The 17,259-nt window shown below is 29.9% G+C and overlaps 3 protein-coding genes across 3 annotated transcripts; 2 read left to right on the top strand and 1 right to left on the bottom strand.

Moving 5' to 3' along the window:
- Positions 1-164: 164 nt before the first annotated feature.
- Positions 165-3,848, top strand: PmUG01_11053500 (conserved Plasmodium protein, unknown function; the record flags this gene model as incomplete). The annotated part of the gene is made up of 2 exons (XM_029006206.1): positions 165-3,220; positions 3,713-3,848. The coding sequence occupies 2 exons, from the start codon at positions 165-167 to the stop codon at positions 3,846-3,848; spliced, it is 3,192 nt and encodes a 1,063-aa protein (XP_028862719.1).
- Positions 3,849-4,356: 508 nt separating this feature from the next.
- Positions 4,357-6,267, bottom strand: CLS (mitochondrial cardiolipin synthase, putative; the record flags this gene model as incomplete). Its single annotated transcript, XM_029006205.1, has 1 exon — positions 4,357-6,267. The coding sequence occupies one exon, from the start codon at positions 6,265-6,267 to the stop codon at positions 4,357-4,359; it is 1,911 nt and encodes a 636-aa protein (XP_028862718.1).
- A 2,230-nt stretch (positions 6,268-8,497) lies between these two features.
- Positions 8,498-14,394, top strand: PmUG01_11053300 (conserved Plasmodium protein, unknown function; the record flags this gene model as incomplete). The annotated part of the gene is made up of 10 exons (XM_029006204.1): positions 8,498-8,602; positions 8,775-8,883; positions 9,057-9,161; positions 9,458-9,610; positions 10,064-10,163; positions 10,464-10,611; positions 11,152-11,287; positions 11,493-11,659; positions 11,852-12,130; positions 12,385-14,394. The coding sequence occupies 10 exons, from the start codon at positions 8,498-8,500 to the stop codon at positions 14,392-14,394; spliced, it is 3,312 nt and encodes a 1,103-aa protein (XP_028862717.1).
- Positions 14,395-17,259: the final 2,865 nt, after the last annotated feature.

Raw genomic sequence — 17,259 nt, 5'->3', positions numbered from 1 at the left:
GCATATGAATATATATATATATATATATATATATGTATATATATGTGTGTGTGTTTCTATGCATGTGTACGTGTATGTGCGCGTATGTACGTGTAGCACAAGTTCAGGTAACCATTCCCCTCTTCCACCTCCTCCCATTTCCCACGTAGACATACGCGCACGTTATGCTTAAATTTTTACTTGACATAGACCAAGCAAAGAAGAAAATTTTGGATCAACTAAACAGTAAACTACTACTAAGGAACCAAAAAAATGATTCGTTCATATTAGAAGAAAAGAAAAATATGAGTTATAACTCAGGGTCAGATATAGATTTGTCATACTCAAAAAATAAACTAACAAAGTGGGATGAAGTGCATGTGGAAAAAAGGGAGTTCATTCAAGAAAAAATTTTATACGAGGAGCTAAAAAATGAAGAAAAGTGGAGTAAGAATCAGCATTGTCGTGGAAGCAATGGCAGTGTATGCTGTGATAATGAATGCAATGTCAACACAGATGATAGCAATGCATGGTGTGAGTATGACCGTAATAATAAGAAAGCAAAGACTAAGCACACGTCCAAAGGTAATAGCAGATCCAAATATAAGATGCACAACAGTAATGTCAAATGTACCCTAAGCGAATACAACAATGAAACGTGCTTTGAAAGAGAAACAAAGAAGGAAAGAACAGATCAAGTACAGAATCATGAATGTGTACAGGAAAAAGAAGAAAATAATGAACCAGGAAAACAAGTAAGCAATACTTGTAACGACACAAGAAAGGCTTGTAAATACAGTCGTACTGAACGAGAAGGGGTAGGTAGCACAAGAGAAATAAGCAGTGGGGTGGGAATGCACAAAAGGGAAGAAGAGAAAAGAAGTGCAGTAATTCCATCCAGTGGGACTAATGAGAATAATGAGAATAATGAGTATAATGAGAATAATGAGAATAATGAGAATAATGAGAATAATGAGTATAATGAGAATAATGAGAATAATGAGTATAATGAGAATAATGAGTATAATGAGAATAATGAGAATAATGAGAATAATGAGAATAATGAGAATAATGAGAATAATGAGAATAATGAGAATAATGAGAATAATGAGAATAATGAGAATAATGAGAATAATGAGAATAATGAGAATAATGAGAATAATGAGAATAATGAGAATAATGAGAATAATGAGAATAATGAGAATAATGAGAATAATGAGTGTAACAAGTATAGTAAACAAGGAAGTAGAGACAGTGATAAAATTGGCAGCAGTGGTAGGAGCAATCGCTTCAACCGGTGCAACGCAATTGTAGAAAACTTACCTGAAAAAACAAATACATCGGAGAGGAAAATAACTCAAAAGAACGTCCACATGAACAATGTCATATCAATTTCGAATTGGGATGAATACGAAGCGTGTGAAGGAAATAATATGAAGGAATTAGAAGGAAAGGAAGAAATCAAAACAAAAGAGAAAAAAGATGCAGCAGTTGTAACAGAATTCTTCCTTGGTGAAATGTTTTTAGCAGAATTTCAAGAAAAAATAATAAATAATGTAAGTTATAACTTAGTTAATGATAAATATAACCATATAGCAGAAACGATAGTAGCGTTGAGGAAGCAGCGTGGACGTGGATCCGCCAGGAACGATGCAAGCGATGCGAGCGGTGTGAAGGAAGTAAATCGTGTGAAAAAAGTGAATGATGTAAAAGAAGTAGATCGTGTAACCGACGTAAATGATGCAAATGATGCAAACCGTGTGAATGATGACCGCATCACATGTGCCAGCATGCTCTTCGAGCTACTGATGAACGATATGAAAGAACTCTTTCGTATACTAATATACTGCAACAGAGATGCAAATAACTTGAACTACTTAAACATGTTGAAAGAAGAGTATGTTGGTGAAATAGCCGAGTTGAAGAAAAAGGAAAAAATGCTAAGTGATATAAATGAGAGACAGACAAACCAACTGCTACAACTATCAAAACAGTTCTCATGTATAAAGAATGATATGGATATATGTGACCAGGCAAATTACTTAAATGAAAAAATTAATTCTATGGATAAGGATATAAGAAGATTACAAGTAGAAAAACAAAACATGCACAATATGTTGGAAGACAAAATAATACATATGAAAAAAAATTTTGAATTAAAATGTTATATAAGATGCTTAGAGGATACCTTAAGGAAACAAACATGCACGTGTACAGAATTAAAAAACGAAATAAAAGTACTTGAAGATAAAGTAAATATATACTTCGAACGTTTGCAGCTTACAAAGCAAGATGTTTATATGCACAAAACTGTATTGCATGACGTAAGAAAAAAGGAGAAAAAACTTACAAACCATTTTAAGGTGTTTCTGCGCAGTTATAGAAGCAATCGGATGCAGAAAGGAATGTTAAAGTGGGGGGTAACCAAGTGGAGGTCGTCCATGTGGAAGTCGACCAAGTTGAATACGACGAAGGGGAAAACCCCTAATATACTAATAGAGTTATATAAACTAAGGGATGCTACCCCAAATTACGCCCAACCTTTGAGCAAGGGATGTACGTGTGAGCAGTACACCAAGTTAAGCAGCAGCAGCTTTAGGAACAACAATCGAAGAACTAATCTTCGAACTACACAGGAGTGTTCACTAAAAGACGATGTAAAGGAAAGGAGTCCAACCATATGCAAAACAAACGAAATGGTAATTGTCAACAGTGATGATGAATGCATAACAAAGAAGGCCCCCCTTCCCACCAAAAATGCTAATAATAATATATCGAAAAAAGCTAATCACATGAACTCTAATCTATCAGACTATGACAACCTTCATAAGGAAGAACTTGTTAACAAAATTAATTATTATAAACTACTTTTACAAGAATGTAAATCTCTTTCATTGAAGAAGCAGAGTAACACCAATGAGCGACTGCGGGAAACCCAAAAATTACTATTACGTGAAATTACACAAAATGAAATAATCCATAAGAAATATCGTATTATTTTAGAAAAATTTAGAAATATGAACAATCCTGATGATAATTTTATCAGTTATGATAAGAAACCTCCACGTGATGATGCATCATCATTAAAAATACATGATCTTTTGAACGAAATAATTTTTCTTTCACAAGAAATTGAAAAACTTAAAGAAGATCAACTCTTACTACAAGAAGATGTAAATAGGAAGAGCAAAATCATTTCCCATTTGATAAAGAAACACGCGCTGTCGGAAGAACACTTTCGGTAGGCGTCCTGTGCTAGCCATTGCATACACGCAAAGGGAACATACATACATGCATACAAACATATATATATATATATATACATATGCACACAACATGCCGTTGTCCGCTGCACATTATAATTAGGTTTACGTTTCATAATTAACTCGTATCGGTCCATCGTGCACTCATCTCGAAGTGCTCAGTTGTTTACTCTTGTCTATGCTTATGCATGTGTTCATTATGTCTACTTTTTTTCTTTTTTTATTCTACTATTTTATTTTTTCTTTTTTCATTCTACTATTTTATTTTTTCTTTTTTCATTCTACTATTTTATTTTTTCTTTTTTCATTCTACTATTTTATTTTTTCTTTTTTCATTCTACTATTTTATTTTTTCTTTTTTTATTCTACTATTTTATTTTTTCTTTTTTCATTCTACTAGTTTATTTTTTCTTTTTTCATTCTATCATTTTATTTTTTATAATTTTTTTACCTTTTTTCTCCCTCCTCAGGTTAGACAACCGGTTCAGCATCTTTAACAATAAACTAACGTACGATGAGATGAAAAAAATAATGGAGGAAACATTAATTGAAAATATTCGATTGCGGACTGATTTAATGACCCTTGCAAAAAGTGTAAACTCGTAAGATTTATTAACTTTATAATGGTGGTTTATATGTCTGTACATTTGCTTGAACCTTTTTTTGCACGCACCATACGCATGCGCGTGTGCTCCTGTTTTTACAGTTTTTTAACGTGTACTCTGTTTTGCTTAACACTATTTTGTTTTGTTTTTGTCGCACTGAATTATATACCCCTCTCATTAACTGTTTCATCCATTTGACTGCTTCCAGTTTTTAACTTTACCTTTTTTGTTATTCGTCAATTAAAAATTTCCATTCAATTATACCCTATCTTTATTGACAATTTAAGCAATTTTTAAAAGTGGCATTCTTGGGAAAAGTAAGTAAGCCATATTTTGTTACAGGTCCAAAAGAAATCCATGTGCTATATGCAGCACCCTTTTCCGGTCGGGAAGTAGTGCTACGTGTACTGCACACCTCCATATCATACAGTACATTGTAATACAGTACAATAGAATGCTTCCAGTTCTCTTTCCCTTTCCCGTTCCCTTTCTTCCTAATGACAAGTGTTCTAAAATCCCCACATCATACTTAGTGAAACGTTCTCAATGCAGTTGTCAGTTAAGTACTTGTTGATGATGGCTTTTCGTAGGACAGTTTTTTTGCTGTTGTTAGAAAGTCCATCAAAAATATTTTTCCCTGACAATTTGCCTAAATGATAAGCACAAAAGCTAAACAGAATTTGAAAAATATTCCGATTGAGTATATGTGATAGAGTAATTTCAATACTGTTTTCTCTAACTTTTGTTTTATGTTCATTAATAAATTTATCACAAATTTTTTTATCAAAAATGGAAACCATAACTTCTAAATTTCGTCTTGAGGAAAATCGGTCCCAGTTAAAGGATCCAGTAGCACACCACAAATTGTCAACTACTAAGTTCTTTGCGTGGCAATGTTTATTTTGAAAAAAAAAAAATTGGCTAGTCCCTTTTTTTTTGTTCCTTAAGAATATATGTTCACCCAATTTTTTTTTTTTTTTTACATATTTTATAAAATTCTCAAAGTGCATATTTTTATGTATATGTAGAACATAATTTGTCAGTTTTTTATTCCTATCGTGGTTGAAATTCTCGCAGTCTTTCCTGTTACAGTTATATTTGCAGTTGCAGTTGTAGTTGCAGTTGTAGTTGCAGTTGCAGTTGCAGTTGCAGTTGTAGTTGTAGTTGCAGTTGTAGTTGCAGTTTCCCTTACCACATTTGTTATCCCCCGTGTGTGCCATATCTCCCTCTGCATTTTCCAGTTTATGAAATTTTTTGAGCAGTTTCTTTATTATGTAATACGTTGCTGGTACATCACCTAGTATATCCGAATTACCCGAAAAAAGAAACGATATATGTACCCCATTGTGCAAACAGGAATATAAAGCTCTTCTCAAAAACCCTGGGGGTAGAAAGTAACTAGTTGTAATATAAATATTATTGGATGCTCCATTTCTCAAAACATAATCAAATGTACCTTGTATAGACTTTACTTTTCTAAGGACATTCGACTCTAGTATTTGTACATAACATGGTTCATCTTCATCATTTACATATTTTTTCTGTTTTTCAATAGGACTCCGAGTAATTGATGTATTGGACATCCTTAGAGAGTCTATAAACACATCTGCTAAGTCCTTCACTGCAGGACCCTTCAACTTTATATGCAAGTCGTAGTATTCGAGGCATCTCCTTATATTTCTACCATTACTTCTACCATTACCTTCGCTATTGTTATCCTTGTCTCTTCCCTTCTCATGCAGTTGCATCCGTTGTGCAACATCTTCCTCTCCATTCTGCTGTTCCTCGTTGTCGCAAACAGAAAAGATATCATCCGGAATAACATTCTCTGAAACGTTCATTGAACCACAATAAGCAGCATTATCAACTATAAGAATTTTCCGATGATCACGAAAAAATATAGGTAGCATATTTAAAAAGGAATTTAAAAAGGTATTAAAGAATATAACATGAACATTATTCTCCCTCAATTTCTTTATCCATTTGTTTTTCATTTTTATACTTCCTATATAATCAACCAATAAAATCACATCACATCCTCTTCTTGATGCATTACATAAACTATTAACAACTTTTTCAGCTAACTTGGAGTCATCAAATATATATGTTTCAAACCATACCCTCTTTTTACTTTTATCAATACATTTTAAAATATTATTAAATGCAGAAAATCCATCATTATATATTTTTATTTTATTTCCTTCAGAAACCTTGCCATATTTATTTGCATTTCTTTTTAATATATTTATCCACTTTTTTTGAATTACTTCTTTTTCATTCAAACTACAGTTTAGTTGCTCAATATTTTTATCTACCACCCTGTTAATGTCTACACATTCCTCCTCTTCTATTCCCTCCCCTTTCCTTCTTAAAAATAATTTCGCGTATATTTTTTCCCGTACACTAGGATGGCTTTTCATATATACCTATAGGATCCTTTAAGCCTACGCACAGAGCCATACAAATATATGCGCATATGATGTTAAACAGAAGACCACTGCGCGCGTTAAGAACGGGTATAAGTATGTGTGTATGTACGTGTTTATGTATGTACGTACGTGTTTGTGTATGTACGTACGTGTTTATATGTATACGTATGTGTATATGTATATATGACCGAACACACCTATCCTCATTCCCGAGTAGGTATTCCCTTTTTCCGCAAATTTAAGGGAACAAAAAAATAAAACAATCCTCACTCCAAAGTGCCGCTCAAGCGCGCAATATTAAAAATGCAAAATAACAAAATAATAAAATATATGAATAACACAATAATAAAATGAATGAATAACAAAATAACTAAAAGGAACAAAACGAACAAAACGAACAAAAAGAACTGAAGCGACGAAACAATTCAAAAGCACTTAAAGGCAAAGGTGTATGCGCTTCTTCACTCACACCTTCTTTAAAAAAGTACAAAAAAATTTGAAAAATTTTTATTCCGAATTTTGCTCCTATTGTGTATGCAAATGTTCGATGAGCTCGAAAAAAAAAAAAAAAAAAATTCCTTGAAAAGGGAATGACAAAGGTTTGGTGCTTTTTACGCCCTTATAAATGCATACATACATATCTACATATGTATATATATATATATATATATATATATATATATATAATATATGTATATTCTTTTGTACGCATAGTTTTGGCACTAGTAGTCCCTCATTGAAAATATTTACAGAAGTCCTTAATCATAGTTTCTTTAACTTGGTTGAAAAAGAAAATCCTACAACAACACATTTAAATGCTAAAAATAATAAAGCGACTTTTATTCTTTATACTTGGGGGCTGTTATATAATCCCCTTCCTTTTTTAGCTGGAATGGGAATATATGCAGTCTGTGTTTATATACATATGTGTGCTCATATGTGAGCTACCTTCATAGTAAGGCGCATGCATTAATGGGTAAAATTATTTTTATTGTACTTTCATTTTGCTTTCATTTTAATTTCAATTTAATTTCATTTTGCTTTCATTTTAATTTCATTTTAATTTCAATTTAATTTCATTTTAATTTCCATCTAATTTCATCTTAATTTCATTTTAATTTCATCTTAATTTCATTTTAATTTCAATTTAATTTCAATTTAATTTCAATTTAATTTCATTTTAATTTCATTTAATTTCATTTTAATTTCAATTTAATTTCATTTTAATTTCAATTTAATTTCATTTTAATTTCAATTTAATTTCATTTTAATTTCAATTTAATTTCATTTTAATTTCAATTTAATTTCATTTTAATTTCAATTTAATTTCATTTTAATTTCTCTTTATTCGCATGCCTTATTGCATATCTTTTGCATACTATTGTCTATGATTCGAATAAAAATGTAAAAATACAAGGATAATCTATTCTTTGAACTTAAAATTTTTTTTTTTTTTTTCTTGAATGTGCGAGAAGGAAACAGTTATTAACACCTCATACTGCACACTGAAAGAAGTGCAAAATGGAAAGTGAAAAATGAAAAGTGAAAATGAAAAATAAAAAGTGAAAAGTGAAAATGAAAAATGAAAAGTGAAAATGAAAAATGAAAAGTGAAAATGAAAAATGAAAAGTGAAAAATGAAAAATGCAAAATGAAAAATGCAAAATAAAAATTATACAAAATGAAAATTATACAAAATAAAAATTATACAATATGAAAATTAGGTAAAATATTCATAATATGCACTGTCCTTATTACATGCCATATTCTCCAAATGCCTTGTAGAAACATGTATTCATTATATTTTTTTACGTAACTTCAAATGGAGCCTCATTTGTATAATATTAAAAGTTATCGTCTATCTGACTATTTAAATAAGAAAAAAAAAAAAAAGAAAAAGGAAAAGGCGTAAAAACGAATAAATAGAAATAAATATAAAAAGGGTAAATACGAACTAAAAGACGTATATAGGAATAAAAGCACGTGTTGCTCTATTATGCCTGTAGTAGTAACGCGTGAGGCATCTTCATTTTTCACTTTAGCTCAACCGAACAGCTTAAACAAGTTTAAACTTGTTTAAATGAAAATACACGTGTACACAAGGTAGTAGTAATATATATATATATGCACAAAACGTACGGCCTTGTTTTTTTCATACAGTAGAATACTCTCGAAATAGAAATAGAAATAGAAAAAAAAAAAAAAATATATTACTTCCTAAAATGAAACTCCTATTTTTATGCGCCTACCTGTACATACATTTTATTAAAAATGTTATTTCCATCTATGATGACAATTTTGTTTTCACCTTCAAAGACGTGAAAAGGGTAAAATATTAATGAACAATAAGAAAAAAAAATAATAAATAAATAAATATATATATATATATATATATACATTTCGTCACACCAAACTACACCAAATAAAGAGTACATATCTTTAAATTAGTAGTATACTGGAACTTTAAAAACGTAAAAATATATTTCTCTTTCTTCAAAGGTGCACACAAGAAAAAGCACCGTCAAAAAGTTTGAAATAGATATAATTTTAAAGTTCAACACCAAAAAAACTGCAAAGGAATTTTTCTTAACATCACTGATACCTGCGAGTAATACTTTCCCTTTCCGTCTGTTGCATAGGCAGTCGTACGCAAGTATTAAAGTACGCACCTGCACCTGCACGTGTACATGTGTATGTATGTATGTATGTGTTTGCGCACTCATGTAAAAAGAAAGCAACTCATATATTTCCCATTTTACCAATTTTGGGAAAATGCTTAAGAAAACTTACAAATACTTCTATTTAAAAGAGAAGAAACAAATGCGGTGAATGAAAATGTGGAAATTCATCTGAACAGGACAGGAATGAAAGAAAAAGGCAAGGAATGCAACAATGCAGGAAAAAAAAAAAAAATACATATATATATATATATGTGTATATGTATATGTATGTATATATATATGTGTATATGTATGTATATATATATATGTGTATATGTATGTATATATATATGTGTATATGTATGTATATGTATATATGTACGTATGTATGTATATGCATATGTGCATGTATATGTGTACATGCGTATTCCAGTCTATATGACCCCGAACATGGACGTGCAACGAATGCTTATTTTCTCCATTTTTTAAATGATGCAAAAACGACATTTCTTCCACCCTTAGACTCCTGTGATTATCTTATAACATCAAAAATGTATCTATTAAAGCTGACCACTGACGAACTTAAAAAATTTAAAATTCATAGACACCCTTTTAAAAATAAAGAGATCACTAAAACTGTGCCACCAGAATATGACTTTTCGGAAAAATCTTTAAGTTATTAAACATATGAGCCTTTCCCCGTTCGCATGTTTTTTCCCTCCATTTGTTTATGCATATGTTCATGTTTACGTATATTCATGTTTACGTATATTCATGTTTCCATATGTTCATGTTTCCGTATGTTCATGTTTCCATATGTTCATGTTTACGTATGTTCATGTTTCCGTATGTTCATGTTTACGTATATTCATGTTTCCGTATGTTCATGTTTACGTATGTTCATGTTTTCATGTTATGTTCATGTTCAGTATTCGTATGTTCATGTTTCCGTATGTTCATGTTTACGTATGTTCATGTTTATGTATGTTCATGTTTATGTATGTTCATGTTTACGTATATTCATGTTTATGTGTGTTCATGCTCCTGTCCAAGCTCATGTTTTTATTTTTTATTTTTTTTAAAACCCCGGTAGTCATATTTTTCCCACTTCCTTATCACTTTTAATAGAAAACTTTTTTCCCATTGAGGGAACAATATACCCCTCAAATTATTTGCTAAAGATATCTGTCGAAATTTCAAAGGAGGGGCTAAGTCCCGATGGGGTTTGGTCAGCTTGCAAGAAAGCAATAAGACAAAATATTAAACATACGAAATAGAAGGAACAAAATAAAGAAAAAAAATAAATATGAAAAATAAAAATAGAAATGAAAAATAAAAATAGAAATGAAAAATGAATAATAAAAAATAAAAATGAAATATAAAGAGCACATAATATAAAATACGAAATATAAAGTATAAAATTTTATCTAAAAAATAGAGCACAACGGGTGGTTAAATAAAGTGCAGCAACAACTACCACCTGTTAGACCTGTCTTATGTACATATTTTGTAATAAAATTTTTCACAGGATTCTGTCGATCGCCGAAAGAAATGCTTCTAATGAAGGAAATCAAGTATGTACAATTTACTCTGACAAGATAGCAGAAATATTTTTACAGCAAAGTGCACACAGCAATCTCTTCTTGCTCTACTGTAGCAGTGCCACTAATGCGGAGGTAAGTAAATGTACTCACATGCAAACGTCCGTAAATGCAAACGTCCGTAAATGCAAACGTCCGTAAATGCAAACATACGTAAATGCTAACATACGTAAATACGAACATACGTACATACATATACACGTAACTACTAACATATGTAAATACTAACATATGTAAATACTAACATATGTAAATACTAACATACGTAAATACAAACATACGTACATACATATATACGTAACTACTAATATATGTAAATACTAACATACGTAAATACAAACATACGTACATACATATATACGTAACTACTAATATATGTAAATACAAACATACGTACATACATATATACGTAACTACTAATATATGTAAATACTAATATATGTAAATACTAACATACGTAAATACGAACATACGTACATGCATATATACGTAACTACTAACACATGTAAATACTAGCATACGTACTTACATGCGTCCTCATTTGGGCCTATGCTGCACGGGTGTATGCCCCAACGAATGGAAATTTTCTTCGAAATATTTGTTTACTCTTTGAAGCTCCTAAATTTAGTTCAAGATATGAGGAAAAGTTTCCATGTTCAACTAAGTGCAAGTAAGACATTTTTCGGAGCACATGACTCGACTTATACTATTCAGATGAACTTGGATCAAATTGCGGCGGACTTGAAAACTGGTTAAAAGTTAAAGAATATGAACTTGTTCATATAAATATGCTCATGTAATTCGGCATGTGAAGGTGAAAGTGAATATGAATGGGTTTGTGCATGCAAATGAACATGCGCATACATATATATATATATATATATATACTTACATACATCCGTGCATATGTACACATTTGTGCAAGTATGTTTCCCCTCCTGTTTCCCTTTTTTAAGACAAAGTAATGATCAGCATAAAGCTTCCAATAGATTTATGCTACTCTAATTCCTGCTTCAATGCAAATTTTGAAAATCCGTGCTTAAATATAAAAGCAAATCCTTTTGAACAGTGCTCTTACACGTTTAGAAGTCATAAATTTCTCTTGAGATCGAAAAGGAATGAGGTGCTTTTCTTTGAAAATATGCATTGCCCTACAACAAAGGGTTTCCCACATTGATATACAAGTCTGTGCGTACATATACATATGGACATGTATACGCGCGCAAACACATACATACACATGTTCATACATACAATAAAATGAGCGCGTATAATTCCCTATTCATGTATCTTTTCCTTGTTTGACCCACTGAAGGAGATAAGTGGTAAATTGGAAGTGCTCATTGAAAATATTAACAACCCCTTGATCGATCTGGAAAGTGAAAAAAACTGGATAATTAATGTTTACACAGTTGATACTGTCAACTTTTCTATGAGCAAGGAACACAAAGAAATACTAGAAAGGGTATCACATGACGTATGCTCCAAAAATTTTATAAACAGATTCGTAGACAAATTTTCGGACAACATCACTTGGGTAAAATCCCACATAGCTGTGTCTCCTACCCCTCGTTTGATTCCCCTCAAGGTGGAGGTAATAACGCGTTTAAGAAAAAAAAAAAAAAAAAAAAAGGCCAAAAATAGACCTAAGATGGATCAAAAAAAAGGCCAGAGAGATACCGAAAAAATGATACGATGCCAAAATGATGAAATACCAGATGAGCAAATTCTCAGTCCTGTTGGCAGAAAGAAAAAAAATTTACGATCCTATGCATTCACGTGCCTTTCTTCTTTTTTGAGGCTTCTTTTACTTTTTTTTTTTTTTTTTTTTTTTTTTTCCTACGGCAGCCGATGAACGCCCACGGTTTGCTGGAAAACCCGCTGGTCCTAAGCCTCAAACTGAATTTCTCAATAGGGCATATTTTTAACAAATGCCTAGTTGAGCTTCAATCTATTCACAGGTTTACGTCCGCCATTACAAAGAGTGAAAACAGACTAAACATTTACAACCACAGTTTAATATTACCAAACTCTCTATACAAACCGGTAGAAGAGGATGAACACAAATTACAGATTGAAGCAAATTTAATAAAAAACAATGATGTCATACAATTTGCAATAGATGTAAAGAAGTATCAAAATAATGAATACTGGAAATGTACTCTTAGTTGTTTAAATAAAGAAGGTAAATATGTAAAGGAGGCACAGACTTTATTTGTTTATCCTATAGAGAATAAAAAAATATATATAAGTAATTTATATTATAAAGAAAAAGTGGAAGATAATAAATATATCTTTTATTTGGATTTATTCATTTATGATGAGAAAGAGATCGACATCAAGTTGACATTCCTTCCTCCTTCTTCTGCTACTAACAGTATTCCTATTAGCGGAAAAACTTCGACAAAGGTACAACTCACTGATACATGTGATGCTTTTATGTATACCTCCTGTTACAATTTGGTTTTTCATGAATGCTCAAATAAAGCGGAAGAAAAACATATTATATACCAAATGAATTCATACAAATCATCTAACAAACATTCTACAATACAATTTCCGCTAATAATTCCAAAAGAAGTAAAGGAATTCAATTTGCTATTCGAAGTAGACATAAAAAATAATCCAAGGAACGTTAAAAAAATTATGCATATTGATGTAGAAAAGGTACTAACGCATAATGCAAAAACTCCTTGCATAAATGACTTAGTTTCAGTATTAAAAAAATATGAAAAATATGAATCTCATTTATTTCTTTTATTTAAAGCTGTTAATTGTCATAATATATACCAACCCTTTTTAACTAATTTTCAAAATAATGCAAATTTTTTTGCAAAAACAGCCCCCTCAGAGTCTTTTGAAAAATTTACTTTTCAAAAAACGTATAAACAAGTATTTCCAATTAATTATGAATCAATATCACAAAAACTTTTTGACAAAAATATTATTAGTATTATTACAATAGTTTTAATTGATGATGCATTTTTTTTTAATTCCTTCATGTCATCAAAAAAAAAAATTGTTTTTGAATATTTAAAAAAAAATATTTTCTTCCCTTATAATAAATATTATGTAGTCCATTATTCAAATAATAATGTTCTAATAAATTTATATAAATATATCGATGCTGGAAATGTCAAAATTGACATAGTACAAAAATCATCAGAAATAAATAATTTACTTGCTGCTTTGGATAAAACAATTTCCTTTGCAGAAGATATAAAAGAAAAAGAAAAACATTCTTATATGAACAGTGAATATAGCATTTTATTATTTACAGATACAAAAGGAGTGCAAAATGTTAAAGCAGCTACAAATAAATATATAAAAAAAGACGATGATATAAATAAAAGTTTTTCAAGAATATACGTTGTATCCTTAGAACAAGGGGATTATTACACTACTAACAAGGATAAATTTAGTGAGTCCATTCAAAATGTGGATGATATGTATATATACAACAAGAGAACAAGGGAAGGACAGATAGGCAACGTGATAGACGGAACGGTGGGAGACGAGAACAAAGACAATATTCTTTTTTTTTCATTTCATAAGTATATTACTGATGAACAGCTGACGATTCACTATGCCAAATCTATATTAGAAGACTACATCCTTTTGCACACACAGGTTTATAAAACCTCCTGGTATTTAATTGGTATATGTAGATATAACATTATGAGAGACAGTATAACAAAAAGAAAATTGCATTTATATTATGTCGATAAAAATATTAAAACTGTTACTTATACAATATCTAAGGATGAAACAAAAAAAGTCTTTGACAATTCCTCCTTGTCTTCTTTTCAAGATATGTGCAACATCTTCACTCAGCTACAGCTCCTGGGGTACAAGTAAACACCCTCCACTTTTCTTTTTCTTTTTTTTTAAAGTCCCAACAAGTGCTCCACATAAACGGCAAATGTAGGAACATGTGCTGGTTTAAAATAAATTAAAATATGGCAAAGTAGAACGAAGAGCAGTAAATAGACAAAGTAGAACGAAGAGCAGTAAATAGACAAAGTAGAACGAAGAGCAGTAAATAGACAAAGTAGAACGAAGCGGAGTAAAAAGGCAAAGTAGAACGAAGCGGAGTAAAAAGGCAAAGTAGAACGAAACTGAACAATATGGGGTAAACTCGAATAATTCGCTTAAAATGCAAACAGAACATAATTACGAATTATACGTAAAACATAACGCTCCCATTTTTGTTGATTACTTTCCTGTTGTTATTTTTAATAACACACGGAATATGACTACTTCTATGGAGCACATATTTACTAATTAGGAAAAATTTGGGCAAAAAAAAAAAAAAAAAAGATATGACCTGTACATGTGTTTATACCTATTATAATATACACATATGTTCGTTCGAAAAAAAGAAAAGGAAAAAAAAAAATAGCTAGCTCAATTTTTTTTATTTTCTAGCCATAAAAATTATATTATATTATGTATAGTTTTATTTTATTTTATTTTTTTTATTTTATTTTTATTTTATTTTTATTTTTATTTTATTTTTATTTTTATTATTATTTATTTTATTTTTTTATTGATTTATCACTATTTGGAAAACCCCGTGTGCAATTTTTCCCTCTGTACATATTTGAGCACTTATTTGTATATGCTTCTTGCAGTTTGACAAACATTCCCCCAGATAACTCCCTCTTTTCTTATTCTATTTTAATTTATCTTAATTTACTTTATTTTACCTTTTCAATGTGAACATTTATTTGAATTAATTATTTCTAACCGTTTCACGGTTCACCATTGAACATGAATTATCATTCCCCCTGTTTTACCATAGATCTCTGATTTCCCAATAAGAACAGGATATACATGAATGCACACGTACATACGTTTTTGTATCTTCGCAAATTTAACGTATCTCCTTCACATTACTGCGATAATGTATTTATTTTAAAATACAAGCAAAACTACTTAAAAAAGACAAACATGAATTACGTCAAATGTTAGTAAAAAGTTAATAGATATAACTTTGACGGAGAATGAGGCAAAAAAAAAAAAAAAAGATATATATATATATATATATATACATAAGTATGTACATCTTTTCCTCATGGTTTTTAATTTTCTGTGTAGTCTTGTTATTTCTTTTATATACTATTTCAAAAATGATAAGATAATTTTCAATAAAATTGTAAATGTCCGTACTTTTTTTTCTTTTTTTAATGCCTAACCTTTTTATCTTTACTGATTTACAGCTTTATTCATTTTCACATGATATACATTGTTGTACACACTATTTTGGGTACTTGATTTTCTAATTCGCATTTTTAGTATATTTTTGCCTTATATGTATATTTATACATATATATACATATATATATATATATGGGGCAAGGAAAAATGCTCCTTTCCTGTCTCATATGTCTACATATATGTACATGTATACATGTAAGTATACGTATATGTACTTGTATGTGCATAAAAGTGCATTTTTTTTTTTTTTTTTTTTTTTTTTATTTACAATTATTTGCTTCATCTACGCATATGGAAAATAAGTTTACTAGTTTTGAAGAATGCTCCTCTTTTTGTACATTCTTCGCTCATATTTTTATAATAAAAAAAATGTATAGACGTTTTCACCTGGACGCTTAAGTATACATATACAAACGCATTCATATATTCAGGTAACTACTTTTTAAACATGTGCATAATTTTTTTTTAAATGTACGTCTCCACAACTTGTCAACGTTGCACCGTCGCAATTAACTTTAGAAGAGGTTTCCAAAACAGATTGTATAAAGTTTGCTATTATAATAAAAGTGAAGGAATCATTGTTTACCATCTCGACTTATGTATATTTTTTTTTAAATTAAAAATGTTTTCAATAAAAAAAAAAATATTTTAAAATGGTAAAAAAAAAAAAAAAAAAATAGTAAATAATACATCTCAACGACAAAATAAAAATAAATATTTTCCTATTTTTAAAATCTCACCTAATTCATTGACGTACTTAGTACTGTTATAGTACATAAGACTAACATATATTATCTATGGAGTACTAGTATGTAGTAGTATATGTATACATATAAATACACACCATCAGCAAAAGAGGTAACCCTTCCCCCATATATGGAACAAGGTTGAAAAAAAAGCATTGCTGAAAAGGAAGAGGATAAATGATAACACTTTTATTGTACCACTTATTTTATGATCTACATTTTAAAATATGTATTACTGCACCTTGTCACGTTCATTATAGAAACATAATGCGCATGTAAGCAGGTGTACGTATATACATACATGCATACATACATACGTACATACATACGTACATACATACGTACATACATACGTACATGCATATATACAACATATATATAACTATGTTGAAAAAATATTGTATTGTAATAAAATAAACATTTTAGTATGCCCTTTGAGGAGAATTTCTTGAGCTTATATTTTTGAAGCCAGATAAAGAGCAGAATTCATATTCTGCAGGATATGAACAAAATTATTTTAGACTTTATATTGTCGGTTTGTACTCATTAATTGTACTCAATTAGCACTATTTTGTTTTATTTATTTATCTATTTGTTTATATGTTTATCTGTTCATCTGTTACTGTTTATCTGTTTCTGTTTATCTATTTCTGTTTATCAGTTTATCCGTTTATCCGTTTATTTATTTATTTATTATTTTATTTTTTTTTTTTTGTTTCTTCCCTCTCCAGTTTTTTGGAAGATCTAAATTTTCTCC

The sequence above is a fragment of the Plasmodium malariae genome (genome assembly GCF_900090045.1).
Source record: "Plasmodium malariae genome assembly, chromosome: 11".
Taxonomy (NCBI): domain Eukaryota; phylum Apicomplexa; class Aconoidasida; order Haemosporida; family Plasmodiidae; genus Plasmodium; species Plasmodium malariae.
This window is presented reverse-complemented; position numbering and strand designations above follow the sequence as displayed.